Source organism: Paramormyrops kingsleyae, chromosome 11, assembly GCF_048594095.1.
Source record: "Paramormyrops kingsleyae isolate MSU_618 chromosome 11, PKINGS_0.4, whole genome shotgun sequence".
Taxonomy (NCBI): Eukaryota; Metazoa; Chordata; class Actinopteri; order Osteoglossiformes; family Mormyridae; genus Paramormyrops; species Paramormyrops kingsleyae.
In genome coordinates this window covers 25,105,908-25,129,479 of record NC_132807.1, presented here as the reverse complement: position 1 = coordinate 25,129,479, position 23,572 = coordinate 25,105,908, and the positions used below count along the sequence as shown (strand labels likewise).

General features: G+C 39.2%; 2 protein-coding genes and 1 long non-coding RNA gene across 3 annotated transcripts in view; 1 reads left to right on the top strand and 2 right to left on the bottom strand.

Moving 5' to 3' along the window:
- The window catches only part of LOC111847992 (schlafen family member 9-like), a 46,645-nt gene that overhangs the window by 13,632 nt on the left and 9,441 nt on the right, over nt 1–23,572 (bottom strand). The window lies entirely within an intron of this gene.
- On the top strand, nt 7,579–9,894 carry LOC140593395 (uncharacterized). Its single transcript, XR_011993697.1, has 3 exons — nt 7,579–7,601; nt 8,824–8,969; nt 9,532–9,894. It is a non-coding gene; the product is annotated as an uncharacterized lncRNA (long non-coding RNA).
- LOC140593461 (schlafen family member 13-like) lies at nt 15,303–19,186 on the bottom strand. The gene is made up of 4 exons (XM_072718336.1): nt 18,111–19,186; nt 17,902–18,027; nt 17,097–17,817; nt 15,303–17,003 (listed from the first exon to the last, which is right to left on the bottom strand). The coding sequence occupies exons 1-4, from the start codon at nt 19,171–19,173 to the stop codon at nt 16,187–16,189; spliced, it is 2,727 nt and encodes a 908-aa protein (XP_072574437.1). The 5' UTR covers nt 19,174–19,186; the 3' UTR covers nt 15,303–16,186.

Below are 23,572 nucleotides of genomic sequence, written 5' to 3'. Positions count from 1 at the left end.
GCTCATTTGTACCACTCCCTGTATTCTTTCTCTTAATGCTACACCATGGGGTTCCCACAACAGGCCTTAAAGAAACCTCTGTCCAGGACAGGTTACTTGTCAATCAGGTGGACCATAGTCATCAATGATGAGATATTTACCTATTTCATTAAATTATTTAAAAAATAATACTTGAATATTATAAAGGAACAGTATAGCAACATGTAGTCTATGGGCAAGAAACATTCGGCATACAACACAATGTTTTAAGCAGCAGGCAGGCATTCTTTAACCACAGGACTTGTTCACCATGTCATATTAGCCAGTCTTTAGTCCTAACAAACTGCAACTACAGTACATTTTTCCATGAGACGCTTCCACGAAATGGTCATATATAACATGCCTTCAGAAATTCATCACACACTGTCTGATATTACATTACAATTCATAAAATGCCTGGGGTGAACCTAAAACAAAGGAAGATGACGCTTCACGATTCTAATACACATATCACTTAATTTCAGAGTACCGCAATTCACTGCATAACTTCTACTGCAAGAATCCTAAACCGACATGCCAATTAAAATCAGCCTCAGCCGACACTTCTAGCTGCGGAAAAAAATACAATTGTGAACAATTTAAATTCAGCCTCAATGTCTGCCTTTTAAAACACAACGCTTTATTCCCTATATATTTGTCTAAATACAAATAGATTTCAAAATGCTGTCGATTGATGAGCAACACATGGTCTGTCTATACATACCGGCGACTGGTTTGTTCCGCTGATATAATCATGTTTCCTTGATAGCTTTAACATGTGGTGACATTTCAGTGACATTGTTTTAAAATACTCTAATTGGTGACTACAGTAAATCAGAACTAATGTAAGGTGAATAGAGGCTACTTGAAATTTAAAAAATTAAGAATGTTAACAAAACCGAATGAGCCTTTAACTGTTTTACGTTAAAGAAAGCGTCCATGTTTGTCGCTATACAGTACTTAAACACATGTTGGCATAGGCGCATGTAGTTTATTGTCCCCACGACCGTACGCTTCTCCATCACCTATCAAACACTAGGCCGACTGGGCTTAGGCAACCACGCACACACACCCACCCACACCCACCCACACACACACACACACACACACACACACGCAAACCAGAAAAATATGCACATGCTTCTGGGAGATTTCAATAGTTTTGTACATTTATTTATTTATTTTAATGGTGATTAGGTTTTCTTCTAAAGCGTGTATGTACTGAATGAAAAGGACCAGCTAAAAAATGTTATTGCTCGCCAGCTTCCTATAAGAGTCAGCAAAACCCTGACATTGACAGCAGCATTAAGCGCAAATATACACGATCCTGGCTAAAGTGTCTCAGGGATAGATAGCCGCAGCTTAAGAATGTCAGAGCCCCGACCGTTCGCAGCGTTACATCAGCTAGCAGCTCGTGCGCCTCACCGCAGACTCCCTCGTGCTCAGAGCCATTGTGTCCGACATATTATATGAATGAATGGATGCCTTTTTATTGTCACTATACACATGTACAATGAGATTAAAAGCAGATCCTCCAGTGAAAACATGTATGTAGAACACACAACAAACAATAAACAAATAGTGCAAAAAAAACTCAGTCACTACTGTTAACTTAACATACCGTCCTCAGTAAACATCTCAAATCAGGCGCCCGGATGTCTTAAGTATAGGCCACGGGATCACCTTGTAGGAAAACCATTTACTAGAAAGCCGTCTTTATTAAAAATAACTAAGGCTTTATTCTTTAAAGTTTTTAATGTGTTTTAATGCGACCGCTAAATGCAGTTTACAAGCTCCTACTGTTATAAATAAAATGCTATTAAACCAGGTGCACTCGAAGTTACAGCTTTTTATGCTTCAGCTAAAAAACAATTTTGGAAAACTCAGCATATAATAAATGGAAAGAATGGTTACAGATTCGTTGATACACACAATGCTGGTGGATCGTTCTCTCACGGCGGAGACATTCTCTTGCGATGGACCTGACCCTACACTGGGTACATGGGAACCATTGCTGAAGTACGGATCTAATGTGTAGGTGTCGAGTCTCACGTACGGTTAAAAGCCCCAGTCCCCGTGTGGCTCAGGGTTCAAAAGCTGCTAAAGATTGATAGATTCCACGAGAGGTTCCCACCACCCCGCAAAAATTAGTACATTTTAAAAACATGACCGTGCTGCATACATATAACAAAATGTATGTACAACTTTTATTTTGAATAATAAAATACCTGTACATGTTACATTTTAAAACTTATTTGATAAATGTACACACACGTTTTTGTACAAGTTTGAAAAATAAACCACACGTATACATGTTACATTTTAAAACCCTTGTGCAACTTTGAAAATAATAAAAAAAAAAACTTTGTTATATTAACAAAATCTGCTTTGATAAAGAGCCTACAAATTTTTTGCAACTTTGTTTTTGTAAAATAAAAGCCACGTTCATATTAGATTTCAAAACTGATTCGCAAAATGAATGCATAAAACTTTGTACAAACATGCTTGCGCTGCGTACACATAACAAAACGTTTTTTTGTACAACGCGTCTAGAAAATAAAACACCGGAACATTTTTAAAGCATCTGTACATCTTACTTTGAAAAACTTTCATGTTACATTTTTTAAAACATCTGTACATCTTACTTTGAAAAACTTTCATGTTACATTTTAAAACATCTGTACATCTTACTTTGAAAAACTTTCATATTACATTTTAAAACATCTGTACATCTTTGAAAAACTTTCATATTACATTCTAAAATATCTGTAGGCCTACATCTTACTTTGAAAAAACTTTCATATGTTACATTTTAAAACATCTGTACATCTTACTTTGAAAAAACTTTCATGTTACACTAACAAATTCATTCGATGAAATATTTTTAAAGACTTACAACACCCTTTTTGCGATGCTGCTAGTTTTTACAGTTCGGTATCCAAAAGGCAGTTTCCCCACTAGTCAACAATCTGCGTTTGTCGTAGACGTCCCTGACATTTTTATTGAGGTCTATTAAACATTTTCACGTCGCGTTTGATTTTGTTATAGTGCGGCATTATGGGGAATTATCCCGCTGCCTTTCATTTAACACGCTTAACCTTCGGCCTATGTTAGCTTTCTGTTCCTGTCTCTTATGTTAGACGGGTCGGTGTCAAGCAGCACGTGTCTTACATCAGCCATAAGATACCCTCAAAACAAGTATTTATCATCCAATTTGTTTCTTACTTCTTGGTTACCTTGTTAGGCTTCCTTATCCATGAAAAGATTGGTTTTAATATTTTTGGTGTGGCTTTGTGGACCTTTCTTTTGACAGCATTCCTCTCGTTTTCAATAAAAAATAATGATAAAATAAACCTCTAGAGAATTATATAAATAAACTGAACTGGTCTTATCTTACCTTACATGTGTGGGGATGCCTTACCTTGATTTTGTTTTAATTTATTTAGTTTAAATAGAGATTCCTGACAAAGTCAAAAAGCTTTGATGCAGTATATATTTAGAAAAAAGGGGTCTTGGGGGTGCTATATAGAACTATAGGGGTTCTAAGCAGAGGAAATATAACCATTGCCTTCAAAAAGGTGCCATTTCTTTTAATTGAGAATGTCCAAGGAGTGTCATATATGTACCAATCTAAAAGGTTCAATATGGAGCCTTTCGTTTTAAGAGTATGCACAAATGTATGTGGTGCTTTTATGCATGTTAAACTTAAAAAACGGGTCGGTGCCGACCCTAACAGCACAGGAAGGTTAATAATGTCTCTAAGGATGGTAGCAAACAGGGCTCTTGGGCCGTCGCTTCACCAGACGATGCGGGTGGCGAGTCGTGTTGAGCAAAGTAAACCGCATCATTTTCATCATTATTAGCGTTGTTGATGTTGTCTATTTCATTTAATAGCGCTTCGGGTAGAGGAGGGGGTGTTGCTCCGTCCATACCTGCTGATTCAGGTCTTGCGTAGATTTTCTCTTGACCGGTCCACGCCGTCTCTCTTGTACATAGAAAACAGGGAATACCTATTATTAGAATAAGTTATTTTTAATGTATAGCGTTTATCATAAAACGTGTATAAAATAAATAAATAATATACTCACTCTATGCATGTCCCGTGTAGTTTTCTCTTTCCAGTGGGGTAGCCTACTTGTGTCTCTTTACCAAAGTAGGGAAACCCTGCTCAAGGTAATAAAAATTTCTGGGGTTGGGTACTTCTTAGGATTCTTTAAGGAGAAATATACGTCCTGTCAAGTTTTATCTGTTGTCTATTTCGATGTACGTTTTAACTGCGCAGACGGTATGGGGGGAGTCGGGGGAAAAGACAAAATTTACTGAAATACAAAATGTCCAACTTGATGTGTGGCCCAAATTACAGTTTGACCGGGATTTGACCTATCGGGATGTACATAGGTTGCATGAGGAAAAACACAAGGCCAAACTGCTACTGCTGCAGGGGGGTGTCGGCTTTCACGCACGCACACACACACACGCACACACACACACGGTCAAACTACTGCTAAGCGTTTTTTACTGGACGTCAGACCCTCCTCCTCCTCTCATTCTTTGCTCCAACTTGTTCATTCTCACAGGGTTTCTTTCAGTCTCGCGCAGCACAACTCTCAGCTCTCCGGCATCGCTCTCTCCGAGTCCTTTGCGGATTATCCAAAGCCACGGGACCTTACCACGGTACCGCACCACACACAGCATCGCTCTCTCCGAGTCCTTTGCGGATTATCCAAAGCCACGGGACCTTACCACGGTACCGCACCACACACAGCATCGCTCTCTCCGAGTCCTTTGCGGATTATCCAAAGCCACGGGACCTTACCACGGTACAGCGTACGCTCACACTCCATCAGGTAACCCACCCGCTCAGACCCAGTGTTTGGGACCTTAACGCACCAACCCCCTGCTCAGTCCCCTGCTCGGCACCCGGTGGATGCAGACAAAACACCACACTCATAAGCACTCTCCTCAATATAAAATAATAATAATAATTAAATTATAATAAATAAATACATAATAATAAATAATTAAATTATAATAATTATAATAAATAAATAAACTATATACAAATAAACCCCTATCCCAACGCTCAACTGGCTCACAGCCAAAAAAAATAGCCCCCCCTCCCACTACCTCATGACGTCACCCGGCTTGCAGCCCGGACCTGTCACTTTTTGATTTATTTGACCTTTGTGACCTTTGACCCAACCTGTCATTTTGACATAAGCGGCATTCTCCATCTCTCTTCCGTCCTTCACCATGCCATAGCAAGATGTTGATAGGACTTCCTTGAAAAAGGTAAATAGCATGCTTTGTAATTTCATATGGAAACAAAAATCTGTGTTAGCAAATTGTAATTAACATAGACAGCTACATTTTTTAGATTTCACAACTTTAAACAATACTTTTTAGTTGAAATGGTTAAAACATTTTATCCCTAATTCTTCATCTATCTGGAACATCATCCCAAATTACATTTTCTCTAGAACTGGTGGTTTAAGAACATAAGAACATAAGAACATAAGAAATTTACAAACGAGAGGAGGCCATTCGGCCCATCAAGCTCGTTTGGGGAGAACTTAGCTAATAGCTCAGAGTTGTTAAAATCTTATCTAGCTCTGATTTAAAGGAACCCAGGGTTTTAGCTTCCACTACAATAGCAGGAAGACTATTCCATACTCTGACTACACGCTGTGTAAAGAAGTGCTTCCTCAAATTTGTTTTAAAATGTTCTCCCGCTAATTTCCACTTATGGCCACGAGTTCTAGTATTTAGACTAATATTGAAATAGTCATTTGGCTGAACAGCATCCAGACCCGTTAGAATCTTATAGACCTGAATCATATCCCCCCTTAGTCTCCTTTGCTCAAGGCTGAACAGATTCAGTTCCGCTAGCCTCTCCTCGTAAGACATTCCTCTAAGACCAGGAATCATTCTCGTAGCTCTTCGTTGCACCTTTTCTAAGGCAGCAATGTCCTTCTTGAGGTATGGTGACCAAACCTGCACACAATATTCTAGGTGGGGTCTTACCAAGGAATTATATAAGTGTAACATCACCTCCCTTGACTTAAACTCCACACACCTAGAGATATAACCCAACATTCTGTTCGCCTTTTTTATTGCTTCCCCACATTGGCGAGAGTGGGACATGGAAGCATCAACATACATACCGAGATCTTTCTCGTAATCAGCTACCTTTATTTCAGTGGAACCCATAAAATATCTGTACTGTATATTTCTGCTCCCTGCATGGATTACCTTACATTTATCTGTGTTAAATTTCATCTGCCAAGTATCAGCCCATTCGCTAATTAAATCCAGATCCCGTTGAAGCCTCTCTGCTGCTAGATTAGTATCTGCTACCCCGCCCACCTTAGTGTCGTCTGCAAATTTAACCAGTTTACTGTATGTATTCGTGTCAATATCATTAATGTAAATTAGGAACAATAGTGGTCCTAAAATTGAACCCTGCAGTACCCCACTATAAACGGAGGCCCACTGTGACATAGTGCCTCTAATAACTACTCGCTGCTTCCTATCAGTTAGCCAGTTTTTGATCCAAGCTGCCACAGTTCCTAAAATTCCTGCAGCTTTAAGCTTTAACAAGAGCCGTTTGTGGGGGACAACATCAAAGGCTTTCTGGAAATCTAAGTAAGGTTTGAGGTTTCTATTAATGTGTAATTATGAAATAAGTAAAATCCCTGTCAAATTATCAAAGTTTCACAAACAGGTGTTACTGCCACACTTTCGCATATGCAAGCACAATTTTTCTCCACATAGATGCTACATCTTGAATAATAAGGACATTCTTTATAAAAAATAAAACCCTGCTCTTGACAACTGGTTCCAGAACTATTTGGTCAAGTTCTTCACTCCAGTGGTAAACTTTACATTTACTGTTTTTTTACTCACAGAATAATTTCAGCCAGTGTGTTCAGATGGATATTGGTTTGAGCCCAGTCTTGGCACATCTGCGGGTGCTTGAGCAAGGCCCTTAACCCCCAGCTCCATGGGCACCGCTATGGGTGGCTGCCCTTCACAACCAGCTTGCTCTCATCTACAGAGGGCAAGCTGGGGGAGGCATTAAGATAATTTCCCCTTGGGGATCAATAAAGTATCCATCCATTTTCTGAAACTGCTTAATCCCAGCTGTGGTTGCGGAGGGACTGGAGCTTATCCCAGGAACAACGGGCACAGACGGGAACCAAGTGCAATACAAAAAATATTAGGTTGTAGAATCCAGAAGGTGTTGTGGTAATGACAGAAATCAGTCAGAATCAAATAAAAATGTTAATTAAAAAATATACAGTTTCTAGTAAGCATGACTGTTAATAAGAAATTTTTTAAAATGTGAAAATATATTGGCTTTCTTAATGGTCTTCATGTTTTCAGACTGTTGCGGTGATGGCTTGTTTTGGGTAAATTTTCTGTAAATTACTTTAAATTTACCCTTACAAATACTTCAGACCTGGTTATTAATGGCTAAAAAAGAAATTTGTTGATGCAAGTATTTTTAAATACTTCATATTTGAAATCTTTGAAATCAAGATTTTGTGAGAATCACCCGCCCACCCTCACAGCACAGGGAGGTGAGGACCTAGATACCAGTGCAGGGGTCTCCAACTCCAGTCCTGGAGAGCTACTATCCAGTAGGTTTTCTGTCCCACTTGGCTTCTGATGAGCCACACCTGCTCCTGGTATTTACCTGAGAACAGGTGTGGCTCATCAGAAGCTGGGTAGGATAGAAAACCTACTGGACGGTAGCTCTCCAGGACCGGAGTTGGAGACCCCTGTACCACTGCATCATGGGTATACAGTATGCCACACTTGAAAACGGTCTGTTGGGAGGGAGATGTCATACTCTGCAGAAGAAGGTCATACTCTGAAGAAGAAGGTCATACTCTGCAGAAGAAGGTCATACTCTGCAGAAGAAGGTCATACTCTGAAGAAGAAGGTCATACTCTGCAGAAGAAGGTCATACTCTGCCCCAGAACTATTTGCCCTATTGGAATAAAATTATTCTCATTTTAAATCCGTTAAGTACCTGACATTTTGCTTTGAAATGTGTATGTGTATGTGTATGTGGATTATGTTTATATTAAGTAATAAAAACCTGTTATTTTGATGATGTGGGGACCATTTTTCAGGTCCCCACAAAGATCTGTGAATGCAATCAAAAAACAAAAACTGCCAAAAGTCTCGTATTTAGTTTGGTTACTTATGGTGAAGGTTAGGGCTGGGTAGGGGTTAAGGTCGTCATGTTGGGGTTAAATTTTTCCCCATAGAAATGAATGGCTCTCATGCCTCCCATATTTTTTATAATGCAAATTTTCCTTTTTCTTTTTGAAGATTAGTATCTTTCCTTTAAGTAAGGGGACTTGTCCGTCCTTCCGAAGCAGGTACAAGTTTGTGTAACATGAACATAAGGTCATTTACCACTGCAACCATAAACTATGAAATTCAAATTGTGCATGACCTTTACCATACCATGTACACACCATATGGCAGCAAGCAGCCTCAGATAACTGAGCTGTTCACTGACCTGATCATGTCCTAATTATATAATGGGGATGCTGAAGGGGTGATGAAGTAATGCTAATTTGGAAAGTTTGATCCCTCGTTTTGTTCTGAAAATGCTGTCTGTAGCTGAATAATCCAACCTTGCATAACCAATTATATAAACAGACTAAAGGACAAGATCTTTCCTGCTAAAACTTCATAATGGCAAATGTGCTGGTCTATATTAAGCTGCTCTATCCACAAGACACCCAGTTAGTTGGGGTTGATCTGACTGCTCTTGTTTCCCATCAGCAAAGGCATGTGAGCTGGAGCAGATTCATTTGGACGAGAAGGACTTCCGCTGGCTCCACAATGAGGACCGCATGGCTGTAGAGAAGCTGTCTGATGGCATCCGTAAGTTTGCAGCTGATGCTGTCAAGCTGGAGAGTATGATCAAGGTACGGCCATGAATAGGGCTGCACTAATCCTTCAAATTATGTGCAGAAGACTTCATGTACAAAACTGCTTCATGTATGAAAAAAGCTGGAATTAATAGAGGCAAAACCAAAATGCCTAAATCAGCGGTGGCCAATCTTATCTGCAAAGGATCGGAGTGTATGCAGGTTTTTGGGGTAACCTTTAGGTCAGCTGCTCAAACCCAGGTGTGAGGACGACTCAGCCAATCAGTCCTCTAATTGGTAATATAATTAGGGAGCTGCAGCGAAAACCCGCATACACAGCAGCCCTTTGTGGATAAGATTGGCCACCCCTGGTCTAAATGGTAATTCATTGACGAGGGAAATCAGTGTTACCCCACCAAAATGTACTGATAGGACAGCATGTGGGTATACTGGTTTAAATGGCTGTATAGACTTTATAAAGATGACCTGCTATGATATTAAGTTTAGTGGAACATATTGAGAATCTCTGATCTATTACTTGTTTATAAAGGAGGGATCATTTTGAAATTATCCCATCTTATTATGCACAGAATCTTACTTTTTCCTCTTGTATTTTCAGGAGAAGATGATAGATGTGAAGAATGGAGAGTGAGGTAGTCCTTGCTGGGGTGCCGGCCTTGGCCTTGGCCTCCTTCCTCAGGCTGAAGAGGGACTGGGAGTGCTGAGCTCCATCTTCCCCTCCCATTACCTTCCTGGACCAGTATGGACAGTGGGACTCGGGTCATACTACAGCCCCTGAAATCTTCTTAGAGGCCAGAAGAGTGCAGCTTATCACTAAGGGACCAAAATTCCTGCTGCCCCCCCCAAGACCCAGCTGTTTTGGCTAGAACCATTTCTAAAGTCTGTCTAGAATCATTTTGTATGTAATGCCAGTGGCATTTATCAGTTTGTGTCAGACTGATTAAATTCTTCTGCCCCTGTTGGTGTGTTTCTTGGTGGAAGGTTTGTCTACATAGTACGTGGATTATATTTCTGCAGTTACAGACAGTTTAATGTTAAAACATACCCCAGGTCTTTAGTTGGTGCTGGTGAGGCATACCTATGATTTTATTTTTTTCCCTTTTAGGGGAGGGGCACTGCTCCGCTTAAATAAGATTGGTCAACATCTAGTAATTTCTTGTCATAACAACCAAAATGCACATAAAATATGCATTTGTGCTGTTATGACACGCTACGCGTATCCCTTTATACGGTGAATGGTACCAGCTATGGCAATCATTGCCGGTATTAAAAGTTCAACGGAAATAGAAGGGTAGAGCCAGACCAAACACACAATTATGGAGGATTTCAGGAATATTTATTTGCGCTATACCAAGACAGTATGTGATCAAGAAAAAAAAAAAAGTATGGCGGACCAAGTGACAATGACCATTTGAAATAACCAGCAGCCACATTTACATCTACATACTTAGCCAGGAGGGGCCCTGGAGTCTTTGTCAGACAGCATAGGACCCAAGGCAGGTGAACACCCTGGATGAGATGCCAGGCCATTGCAGCCCTCACACATTATGGGCAAATTGGAGATTCTGATTCCTCCATCAACATGGTACTAGTGATAGAACACTAAAATATAATCGTCTAGTACGTCGGTACTCTATTACCGCGGTAAATAATCCGTGGACACTCAAAAATGACCCCTTTCTGCTCCTTTGTTGTACCATGTTCCACAGGGTGTTTTGGGCTTCATCCTCAATGCACTAGACCGAAACATTCAGGCTTTGTAAAGCTCATTCCCCTTGTGAAGGAAAATTATAGTACGTTTTCTAAACAATGGTAAAAGCCATTGAAAGATTTGGAAAAAACTGAAAGATTTGGAACTACTTTGTAAGAACACACCCTTTACAAGTTGGCTTAATATTTATTTGCACATTATACCACTTGTCTTGCCCTCTATCACAAGCATATGACGCCGGTTCATTAAGGTCATTTTTAATCATTTATTTGACTATTTCTTAACCATGGTGACTTAGAAAGCATTATTTAGGATTTATATTTAGAGAGAAAGCAAACAATAAAAACACTACAGCAGAATAAAACTACATTCATAACATTAAAATGGTGAGAGAATGAAAGTCAATAACTCAGTCTTAGTGTATTGTACTTAAAAAGAAACGATGACAAAAGTAAACCACATATTTCACAAGATCTGTAATACAAATACCAGCCTTTACAATTGTTTCTCCATCAAAGGGATTTAGAAACTTAGCAGTAATCAGATACAAAATACAGTATGAATATGTGATTGTGTATGTATACCTGCGTATGGGGTTTTGAATGAAATGCTAATTAAATCCACATATTAAAGATACATAAAAACATGGCTTTAAATGCATAGTTCAAAAGTACAGTTTCTACAGTTGCATGATTATATGATTATAATGTTTATTATGTTTGTTATTAATGTATATTACAGCTGTTAAGGTATGTTCGGTTGTTGAGGTATTCTTACATGCTGCTTATGAATGTTCAATGAATGCATGATGAATGGATGAATGAATTATTAAAGTGCACTGAATATTCTACAAATGCATTATGAAGGTGCAGTTAATATAAACCGTAACCAAAGCTTTGAATGCTAGTTGACTATATGTATCAGGGTTCAATTTTAGGACCACTATTGTTCCTAATTTACATAAATGACATAGACACCAATATATACAGTAAACTGGTGAAATTTGCAGATGACACCAAGGTGTATGGTGTAGCAGATACTGAACTAGCGGCTCAGCAGCTACAGCGGGATCGTGATTTAATTAGTGACTGGGCCGATACCTGGCAGATGAAATTTAACATAGACAAATGTAAGGTACTCCATGTAGGGAGCAGAAATATAAAGTACAGGTATTTTATGGGACCTACTGAAATAAAGGTAGCTGATTATGAGAAAGACCTTGGTGTGTATGTTGATGCTTCCATGTCTCATTCTCGCCAGTGCGGGGAAGCAATAAAAAAGGCCAATAGGATGTTGGGGTATATCTCCAGGTGTGTGGAGTTTAAGTCAAGGGAGGTAATGCTAAGATTATACAATTCCTTGGTGAGACCTCACCTAGAATATTGTGTGCAGGTTTGGTCACCATATCTTAAAAAGGACATTGTGGCCTTAGAAAAGGTGCAGCGTAGGGCCACAAGAATGATTCCTGGTCTTAGAGGAATGTCATATGAGGAAAGGTTAGTTGAGCTAAATCTGTTCAGCCTCAAGCAAAGGAGACTGAGGGGGGACATGATCCAGGTCTAAAAGATTCTAACAGGTTTGGATGCTGTTCAACCAAATAGTTACTTCAGCATTAGTTCAAATACAAGGTCATAGGTGGAAATTAGCGGGAGAACATTTTAAACTGTATTTAAGGAAGCACTTCTTTACACAGCGTGTAGTCAGAGTATGGAATAGTCTTCCTGATAACGTAGTGAAAGCTGAATCTTTGGGTTCCTTTAAATCCGAGCTAAATAAGACTTTAACAACTCTGAGCTATTAGTTAAGTTCTCCCCAAGCGAGCTCAATGGGCCGAATGGCCTCCTCTCGTTTGTATAGTTCTTATGTTCTTATAACTAAAACAGCAGAAAGGTAGATTTGGCCAAAGTTTAGGATGGGCAAAAAAAACATTTGCTCATATTTACACTATTTACCCTGTAGTGCTTTTGACAGACTTAATTCCATTCTTGCTCTTTCGTTTCACAGAAATAACAGAGTTATACTCTAGCTCTGGAGATGGCCCAAACCAAAAACTGTCCCCTAATTTTCCCCTGACTCCAGTGAACTGCTGGATTAATCACAATGACAATGTTTCTCTCCAGACCAGAGAACCTGCAAACTGAGTCAACAACAACCACTTTTTCATCTATTTCCTCTGCTGATCCCAAGGGAAGATTAGTTGTCTGATTTAAATGTCTCTGATATGGGGAAACATCATCCCATGTTGAAACAAGAATGACACTGTCTTTTGGCGAGTTTCCTCGTTTTTGCAGGTCTTCAACCAATGATGTCAGTCTGGACAAAATTGAGTTTTCTGTTGCAATTATCTTTTTATAACAACCTTGAAATGAGTGCATGCAGGTCTTCTGCTTAATCATTTTCTCCATGTGTCTCTCTACATCTTTCTGAACTTCAGATGTATTCTCTCTTACTCTGTTAATTTGTCTTTGTTAATTCTGTTAATTTCAGAATAAGGCATCCTTTTACATAGTTCTGAATAATAAAGAAACTATGGAAACTTACCTGATAAATTCTTTTAGTGGTGCATTCTCACAGATGTAAAGGATATTACTTGTTTCACACCCAAATGTATTTTTAATCTTCCTGATTGCCTGGGTTGGAAAATTGGGAAAATTGGGAATCGGCCTGTTTAGCGTTTACAGGTGTCTGCCTGAGTAAGTCAGAAAATGCCTCGTATCCGTTTGACTGGAGGTGGGTTGGGTTATAGGTGCGCCATCTGTTATTGGTCAGGTATACCGCAAAGACCACGCCCCCGCAATATCGCTACAGAAAATGGATGTATGGAGGGATGGATGGATGGATGCAAAAGATGAATCCACACCAACAACATCAGAGACAAAAACAGCTGTGATAAGCATGACTCAGAATATCATTACTCTAATTCCAAAACCTAACAAAGACAACTAGAGTTTGGAAACTTGGCATCCAATGACCCTTTTAAACAACAATTATAAAGTATTGGATTCTGTTTTGCTAGCAGAATTAAAGTTGGTTTGTATTCTATTGTAGATGGTTCACAATCAGGCTTTCTGAGAAAATGACACGTTGCAAATAATATAAGATCAGTATTATACGTTTTACATTACAATGGCTTTTAGTTTCTGCCTAAATATCAGACAATGTGAATTCATGACTGTTGAAGAGTCTGCAGTTACGTCTGTCTGTAATACCAAAGGACCAGATTACTTACGAATAATACTTATCAAACAACAAAAAGCACTAGGTGTCATTTAAACTTTACCCACGTTATTGAAAATGAATTCATGGCTGCAAAGAAACCTGTCAATTAAAGGTAGAATGTTACATTCAGAAGCTGATGGGTTATCTAGACTCGCTTATGCAGCTCTCTCTAGACCTGTCAGGATCGGTCCCTGTCCTGCCCTGGTCCATGTGTCATTTCCCTGTTTGGCCAGCAGGTATCGCTGGTCACCCTGTCTCCCATTATTTCCCAGGTTTGTTTTAGTACACAGTGTGTTCAGCTGCTCTCTGGGCTGCTGCATAGCTGAATGGACTAAGTTTGGGGCTGTATATCTGTGTTACCCAACCATCATGGGCTCAAGGCATGCCTCAACTACATGTTGGTCTGTTTATTAAATAGTAGTCATTAGTTTTGTTTTCCCCTTATATGTTCTTGTATTTTGGGCAACCCATGCCATGAAGTTCTCTACGCACTGTGCTTCAGGTAATCTGAAGGCCATACGAAGTTTGGAGGTCTGTAGCTATTGACTCAACATGTTGGCGGCTTCTGCACACACTGTGCGCCTCAGCATGCGTCGTACCTGCTCTGTGATTTTACGTGGCCAGTTTGTGGCTGAGTTGCTGTTGTTTCCAATTGCTTCCACTTTGTTATAATACCACCGTAACAGTTGACTGTGAAATATTTAGTAGCGAGGAAATTTCACAATTGGACCTATTGCACAGGTGTCATCCTATCATGGTACCATGTTTGAATTCACTGAGTGCCTGAGAGTGACCCATTCTTTCACAATTATCTGTAGAAGCAGTCTGCAAGCCTAGGTGCTTGATTTTATACACCTGTGGCTACGGAAGTGATTGAAACACCTTAATTCAATGATTTGGAGGGGTGTCCCAATACTTTTGGCAATATAATGTATAATGGTCTAATATATTGAAGCTCTGTTACCAAAAGTATTGCATGGACACTCAAAAATAGCCCTTTCTCTGCTTTTTTTGAATATGCGTCATTCTCACAGTGTGTTCCAACACCAGCTTAACAGCCAGCAAAACTCCATCAAATGCAAAAGTGACAGGATTCATCTTAGTTTTTAGCTTTAACAAGATGCCAGGGTGCATTTATGAATTAGGAATGAAACTGTAAAATAATACAATGAGAATATATTCCGTATTCCGAGTACAGTACATTACAATATTATACTGAGGAAATTTAACAAAATGTAAATAGCTATCCAAATGTAAATAGTTCTCTCGTACATACCGAATAAACTCAAAATGTATACATTTTTATGAATAAAGTGTAATTTCTTTTACAGCTGAGCCATCACAAAATAAGAAACTGTTGTGGATTTTCCTTCCCCGCCAAAGTCGAAAGTCAGAAGCCGCTTGTGTAGATCCAAATTCAGTCTTTATTGCAACGAGGTTACAACCAAGGCTAATTTTTACACATTTTCCTATCGTTTAACAATATCTTGTCATTTAAGCATCATCATTCCCTCAACCATTCACCATCAGTTTCCCTTGATCCACACCCCTAGATGATAAATTTGTTACTCATTTCTTTTATCGTTTGGTCCCTCTGCCGAACATAACTGTGGCACAACCATCTCTACTTGGATTTTTTAAAATGCTCAGCTGTGAATTAAGGTGGATATTCATACAACCAGGGCTAATAACTAACATAAACTTTGAGGTTAAAATAAAGTGCAGATACATACTCAGTTGATTACATTACGATGATTACATTGTAATGATTACATCATGAGTATCTGGCATGCTTTTTGATAATATCATAATGATTATGTTCTCTCAACATTATATGGTATTAAATAATATTCCATAAAACAAGCCTTCCCTCTTTACAAACATCCTAATGGCATTAGGTAGTTACTGCATGGCAAAGGAATAGGGCAACTAGCAACAGGATTAACATGCTAACATCCCTAAACATCAAAGCACTTTACAAGGTCATTAACGCGTTATCGTCACATATAATCCTTGGTTTCTGTTATGTCGAGAGTATGTAAAGGAAATTATTTACAGACAATGCTATATTATATATGTATGTGTGTGTGTTTTATGTGTGAGCCTGTGTCTGGGATTTTAAATGAATTGCTTATTAAATGTATAACAGATACAGTTTCTACAGATATATGATTATACGATTAGAATGTTTGTTAATGTAAAGTGTAACCAAAACTTGGAATGCTAGATAACTATACATATCAATAACCAAAAGGAGCAGAAAGGTAGATTGGGCCACATCTTAGGATGGACAAAAAAAAGCATTTGGTCACAATTACACTATTTAGTCTATAGTACCTTTGACTGACTTATTTCCAGTTCTTTCTTTCACAAAAATAACATACAGTTGTATTCTAGCTCTGGAGAAGCCTGAAACCAACAAGTGTTCTTTTAATTTTCGATCATGCAACTGAACCACTGGATTAATCAGAATGACAATGTTTCTCTCCAGACCAGAGAACCTGCGAATTGAATCAACCACAACCACATTTTTATCTAAATTCTTTGTTGAACCCAAAGGAAGGTTAATTTCCTGTGTCAAACTATTAATTTCCTGTCTCACACGATTAGCGCTAGTCAAAGTTGAACCAAGAATGGCAATATCTTTTGGAGAGTTTCCTTGTCTTAACAGTTTTTTTAAGAGTGATGTCAGTCTGGATAATTTTTCTTTTTTTGTTGTGATTATCTCTTCATAATAACCTGGAAGTGAGTGCATGCAGTTCTTCTGCCTACACATTCTCTCCATGTGTTCCTTTACATCTCTCTTACGTTTAGCTTTACTCACTCTTATTCTGTCAAGTTTCTGGCAAACCTCTTTGTGCACAGCCACGCTATTCCGCAAGGATTTGTCTAAAATGCTTTTATTGGTTTGTCTTGAGGGTGATGGTAAACCATCAGGTTCTGTGTGACTGAGCTGAAAGTAATCCAGAAAGACCCACAACACACCATTCCCTGGTTTCACTATCTGTCTTGCTTTTTTATACCAATCTCCACCTTCACGCCGGAAATTCTGGGCTTCATCCACAATTATGTGCTTGATATTTGGAAATTCCTTTTTCATGAAGGATGACCGTGTTACACTCTGACAAATTTTTTCTTTTCTGAAGAGAAAAAGGCTTTGTTAATCCCCTTAATTTCAGAATAAGGCATTATTTTACATAGTTCTGAATAATAAAGAAACTCTGGAAACTTACCTGATAAATTCTTTTAGTGGTATGTTCTCACAGATGTAAAGGATATTACTTGCTTCACATCCAAATGTATTTTTAATCCTCCTGATTACCAGGGTTGCCAGCACAGTCTTCCCTGTTCCAGGATAGCCGTAAACAAACAGCTGTCTCATGTCCTGTACATCATATTTTGAGTGAAGGATTTGGAACTGCTCAAATGTGAGCAAATTCAAGAACTCCTGCCCTAACTGATTGCTGAGTGCTGAAGTGAAGCTCATTACTACAATCACCAGGGCCTGTAGTAAGGCTTGCACTACCCCCATGTTCTCAGGCTTGTAGAACTCTGGGTACTGATGCTCTATCACAGTAGGACTACCCTGATCTCTTGGTATTAACTGCCCTGTCTTACAGTTCACCAGTTGTGGGATCACACAGACCCATCCTGAATAGCCTCCAAGATTCACAAGCTTCTGTCTGAGGTGGAAGGCAGTATCCTTGGCATATTCCCACAGATCAGAGCTTCCATTTTCCACCATAAAGAAAAGTTTAGGGTAATCCTGTTCACAGATCAGGAGGGCTTCACAAATGACCTCCTTGTTTTTTGGTCTGTCAATATCAACTGCCCAGCTGTTGGAGAGAATCAGGACTCCTTGGCTGTCTTCTGGCATCAAGTTTTGAAGATTTGGATACTTTTCCCAATTCTGTTTAAGGTCATCGGGTGTGATTGTTACTTTCCCTTCATAAACTGTAAAAACAACAGCACAGTTTTTTTTAATTATAACCTCTTCACAATCAGTAAAAACACTAATCAAATGTCTTTTGGACTTACTAGGGAACAATTTCTGCTGCAAAGAACTTAGGTGGTCATCTCTGATCCCATAGACTGGCTTGCATTTTGGAGGAGCAGCATTCTGACTGAGCACTTTCTCAAACTGTGCACATAACTCCGTATTCTCTATATACAGGAGAACAGTTAGGGTTAAGGTCTGCGTTTAATCATTTTCCCATTGTACCTGAAGCAAAAACAAAGACCTGTACCTGAATCAGTCACCTGCACCTTTTCCATCCAGACTGCAGCCTGTATCTGGCACACCTCTGTGCCCTCAAGGTGCCATGAATCCGGATGTTTTTCAAAAACAGTGCAGCAAAACTTTGGAATGTGTATAGCCACAACATATAGAGGGTCACTGACATTTCCCCCAAGAACGTCGAGGATGCGGACTTCCACAGACCAGTCATTCTCCTGAGTGCAGCCTGAGCAGGGAACTTTGATAACCTTGCGGCACATGACTTCGACTTCTGTCTTTATGGATTCCTTGTTAAGACCTTTGCCACATCCAACAACTTTTCTTGTTTTGTCATCAACACCAATGAAGAGGTAGCCCCCATCAGTGTTGGCAAAGGCACTTATGTACTTTGGAATGATTCCTTTAAGTCTTTTAAAAAGGTTTTTTTCATTACTAAAACTCTTCAGCTCCACATTCACACTCTCCCCAAATGGTAACTTTTCTCCAGGCTGAACTTCCTGTCTTTCAAACAGCTGCTGACCATTTGGTCTATCTCCAGACAAGAAGCGGCATCTCTTTGCCACAGGCTCATCACCTTGTCCTTTTGCCAAATTTCTCTTCATCTTCTGCTTCCTTAAGAACTCTGTTACTGCATTATTTTCAACATTTGAAGCTGATGTTCCAGATCTTTTTCGGAGGCCGGTGTCAATACTACAAAGACGTACCCGACCCCCAATGGAGCTCCATGTTTTCACAAAAATGAAAAAGTTCATCCCTATTTGCAAAAACACAAAATAATCTTCTAAGGTTGATGGATTAACCAGCTGTTGCAAATCCTTTTCTAGGTCCAGGCCTAAACCATCTGAGAGATAGCTGTAGTTCTCATTATTGATCTCCGCACAGACTATACCCCCACCAGAGTTGAGCAGGGCAACCGCAGCCATTAAAATTATCTGTTTCTGCTTCTGCTTTTCGGTCTTCTGTTGCATGATGCCTCTGTCATTCTCACCCAAGGTTACTTCTCCCACACAAAGTACCTGGTCAGGGAACTCGCTGCATTCCAGTGAAAGAGTCTGTGGTTTTGATAGAGCCATCAGACTGAATTTTCTGTAAGAATAATAATTCAAAACAACATGCATTTTTACAGCTTTACATAATGTTTTATGCAACTTCAGAGCTACAAAAAATGGTTTTACATTATTTTAAATTATGGATAAATGGTAGGAGAAATGGACCAGTGGATTATTTTTCATACATTTATAAACTGCCTATTAATACATTATTTGTATTAATTTGTAATGATCTGTTATCAAAATGTTTGAGTTTAAGCTAGAAATACATTTTCAGCAGGTTTTAATTACACCGCTAATATGTCATGCCCAGATCGTCCGCTCCTCTCATGTGCCACGCCCCCTCGTTAAACTCATGTGGAATCCCAGTGTTTTACAGCTGTTTCTGATTGTTCTCATTAGTTCATTGTATTTAGTCCGCGTTCCATTTATTTCCCCAGTCCGGTCATTGAAGTTGTTTCGTTGCGTGCTTGTGCTGCCATTAAACCCCGTTTTCCTGATCCCTGGATTCCTGCCTGTTTGTCTGCGTTCCGGGCGCTTACGCGTCATAACATAATATTGACACGTGCCAAGAGAGAATCTAATCTAAAGATTTGTTCTAAAGCTACTGTTAGTCAATGTAGCTATCAAAATCGTGCACAATGGTGTATTATATATGAGAATGTGGCAGAGTGGTCCGCGATACCCGACCGAATAGACAGCCGACTACGCCACCCCAGGGAAGTTTCACTCAGGGAAATACTATGTTACCCAAAATCCTTTATGAATAATCAATTGATAAAATTAATTTTATTACATTTAAAGAATAGTAATTCTACGTTAAAACACAATAGGCACCAATATTGCAGACAAAGCAAAGTAAAGTGCATCAACTGACAGACGGGCAAGGGACTCACTAAAGGCGGGACCTCCGCGAACACTCTGGTAATCACACACACACAGCGGGCTAATGCTGATGATCTGCACCGCAAGCGCACACAAGTGTAATTCTCCACCACCAGCGGGGAGGACTCGGCTCTTGTGGCTAACAAGCAGAAAGACAAGACACGGGGTTAAAACAGCAGTACACTTCCCTGCGCCTTAGGGTCCATTACTGATCCGTACAAAATCAAAGAAGAAGAAAAAACATACAACACAAAATAAGCAAAACAAAATCAGAGTAATTGCGTTTACTCTGATTTTGTTTTGCTTATTTGGTTATTAAATACCAGCAATCAAAGTAACAAAAAATTAACAAAATGAAATCATTCCATCAAGTAACAATAAAGCAACCCAAATAAAACCAAAATAAAGAAAAAGAAAAAAAAAACTTTAGGGAACAGATCGGGCACAACGCAATGAATATCCAGGTGAGGCTGATCCGCGCTGGGCTGACCCCACCCCGGACTAATGCTGAACGAGTGAAACAGCCCAGCGAACCCAGACGATCCACGGAATACGTCGTTGTGTCGATAGCGTGTAAAAAGACTGACAAAACAGCAGCGATGTCCACTTCCACCGGTAAACCTAATATATTATAGTGGTTAAGGGTAACACTGAACGGTGAATAAATCCCACTAATATATAATTTAACTACGACAGGCATGGATGACTGTACAAAGACTGGAGCTGCCTTCACCATCTCTCCAAGTACAAGGAAACAAGCTGCTTAATGTTGGTAATTTTGTAATTGCAGGGTTATCTTTATTAAAAGGAGCTTACCAACAGTACAACACAGCTACCCGCGAAAGTGCATTAAGCTTACTGTTCAAATCAATAAAATACGTTTACAAATGTTTTTAAAGTGCTTTTGTTCATTATTAAGAAATCGTTCACATTTAGCTTGTTAGTACAACCGACGTTTTATTAAATTATTAATTTGCTGCAGCAGTACAGGATAAAACTGAATTTACATTAATAATCTAACAAAGCGTTGAACTATCAAACTAAATATAAACGATTTCTTAATGACAATTAGTAAAAACACTTAAAAAATGTGAACGTATTTTTAATTTTATTGACGTGAACTCTTTCTGTAAGGTTTAACTTAAAGCTTTCGTGGTAACTCGAAACTTAGGAGGTAACTTGAAACTGGACCATCGGCCAAACAGCTGAGCGATACGTCACAGGGGGAGGATTTCGGATCGCGGAAGGTGTCACGTAACCATGTAAACAAACATTTATAGCTCAGGAATTAAAGCAGCAAAAAAATTCAACGGCACAAACGACTGCGAAATCGGACGCAAACGGGGGCCAACCTAATGCTGGTGACGTCACCATATAAACAAACATTTTATATCTCAGAAACTCAAACAGCACAAACGAAAATTTCAACGACACACACCGGCACAAACCACTGAGACCAGTTTGGCTAAAATCTTACACATATGGGGGGGGGGGGCAACTTCACCCAGGTTCCAAAAATGAGTTTTAGATCAGTACGTCGTACTTCAACATAATGTTACAGAAACATAGGTTATATCTGCGGCTAAAACGTGTGGTGTTCGTAATAAATTCTTATTTAAAACAGCAATGACGAAAGTCACAAGATGTGAAAGAAGTGGTGGGGTTACTACACTGTGAGTTGCTGATAACAGAATGGGTGTGTTACGAATAATTGGCCAAATATAAAGCATCTTGAAATACTCAGCACAGAAACAGCTATATAAGTTTTGAAAACATTATTATGTATACCATGAATAAATAATGTGCCATAAGTAATGTAAATTCAGTTAGCCCCGAGTGATCGGACCTAATGACACCCATACTCTGCACAAAATTACCATACTTTTGTAAATTACTTCTTTCTCTACTTGCCATAAATCAGCCACCTCATAAAAACTTTTATTCTTTGTTTTCTCGAAATTTTATTACCGGGATTTCATTTCGCATCTTCAAAATGGAAACGTCACTCTTTGCAATTTACCTCAGAAACTCGTCTCGTCTTCTCAGTGTATACCGTAGTCCATGGTAGATCCGCCTTTCATCCGTCGATTAAAGATGTAGCTCAGATTTGCGGTAGCTCGGATCTTTATATATTCGCGGGATTTTTCACTAAACACATGCGCAGTAAGCCTCCATAGAGGTTGGTCCAATTTAGTTAGCAGGGCAGTTCTGTATGGAAGATTGGACATACGATGAAACGAAACTGTAACTATGCATTGCATCATTTCGGCAGCACTGAAGTGAACTGTGTTTATTTAAAAATATCAATTTAAAAAGATTAATATGCTGAGTCTCAAAATATAAAAACAGGACGGTGTTAGAAGCGTTACAGAAAGTATCCTTTATTTTTTCGTAACTTTAATAAAAACTGCGTACATGTTTCATTTTCAAGTGTATTATTAGTATTATGTATAACATTTATTTACATGACATGTAGGTGTCAGGGTCGGTGCCTTTCCGAAACATAGGAACACACAGTAACAATATAACACGGGTTAAACAAAAAACCGGGAAACACAATAATAAACAAGGCAATACCAAGCAGTAAGGAACAGGAAACAAATACAAATAACTAATTGGCTGGGCATTGGCGAGGCTAAAGATGTATAAAAATAAAGCAACATTGTGAAAGCAACATTCTCACATAGTTACCCTTGTGTTGGGTTGAAATTGTATGTATATTATCACTCACGTGTATTCTCAAGGATGCATAACTTGTTCCATGTAGCAACTGTGTAAATGCTCAACAGTAACTTTCTTTCACGTGCAGCAGACGAGGCCACCTCTGACGCACGTTCTGTTGTTCCTGTTCCCACTCCCACATTCCCATTGGTTCCATCCCATTCTAAAATGTTGTTCACACCCACAATGTAACCTGATATCAGTATGTTTACCTTATAGTATAAATAAACTCTGTCGAGGGGCCACACCTTTGTAGCTCACACTGAGGTGGGGTTACCCTTGCAGCAAGTAAATCAGCGCGTGTCTCATACTCTGTGGGCCAGCAGCCGGGGGGGGGCTGATCACTCTCCCCGACACCTTGTGAATCAAGTTCAGCAACATTGGTGTTAATTGAGTGTCCCTCATTTAAAAGAGCTAAAAGAAAAAAAGTGCACTAATTATTTTAAGTTACAGCTAATGTTAAAAAAATACTGAATAGAATATATACTTTATTAATCCCCATGGGTAAATTCTCTTTTTTGCTTACGCCATCTAGCTCTGCGTGCCACACACAGACGTCATGCAGCCGTCATGCAGCGCCACTGGAGCTGGGGGTACAGATGTGTTTATTCTGCACAGAGGCTGAGCCACTCACAGTATTAGTTGTACAGGTATTATTAACGACACATCTCAGTCCCTTCTTCCTCTCCAGTGGCCAGAGCAGGGTTATTATAGTTTTGTGTTTTACATTTATTTTTATTTTGATAATATTTTTTGTATCTATCTTAATTTAAGTTTAGTTTTAGTCGGTTACTGCGATGACTTTGTCAGTCTCAGT

What these genes read in the sequence shown, in the direction of transcription:
- LOC140593461 (XM_072718336.1), bottom strand. Translation starts at nt 19,173, where the DNA reads ATGGCTCTATCAAAACCACAGACTCTTTCACTGGAATGCAGCGAGTTC. An exon ending in GGTGCAGGTGACTGATTCAG is followed by an intron (nt 18,028 to 18,110) that starts GTACAGGTCTTT and finishes TCCTGTATATAG; the next exon opens with AGAATACGGAGTTATGTGCA. An exon ending in CCACTAAAAGAATTTATCAG is followed by an intron (nt 17,004 to 17,096) that starts GTAAGTTTCCAG and finishes TTTTCTCTTCAG; the next exon opens with AAAAGAAAAAATTTGTCAGA.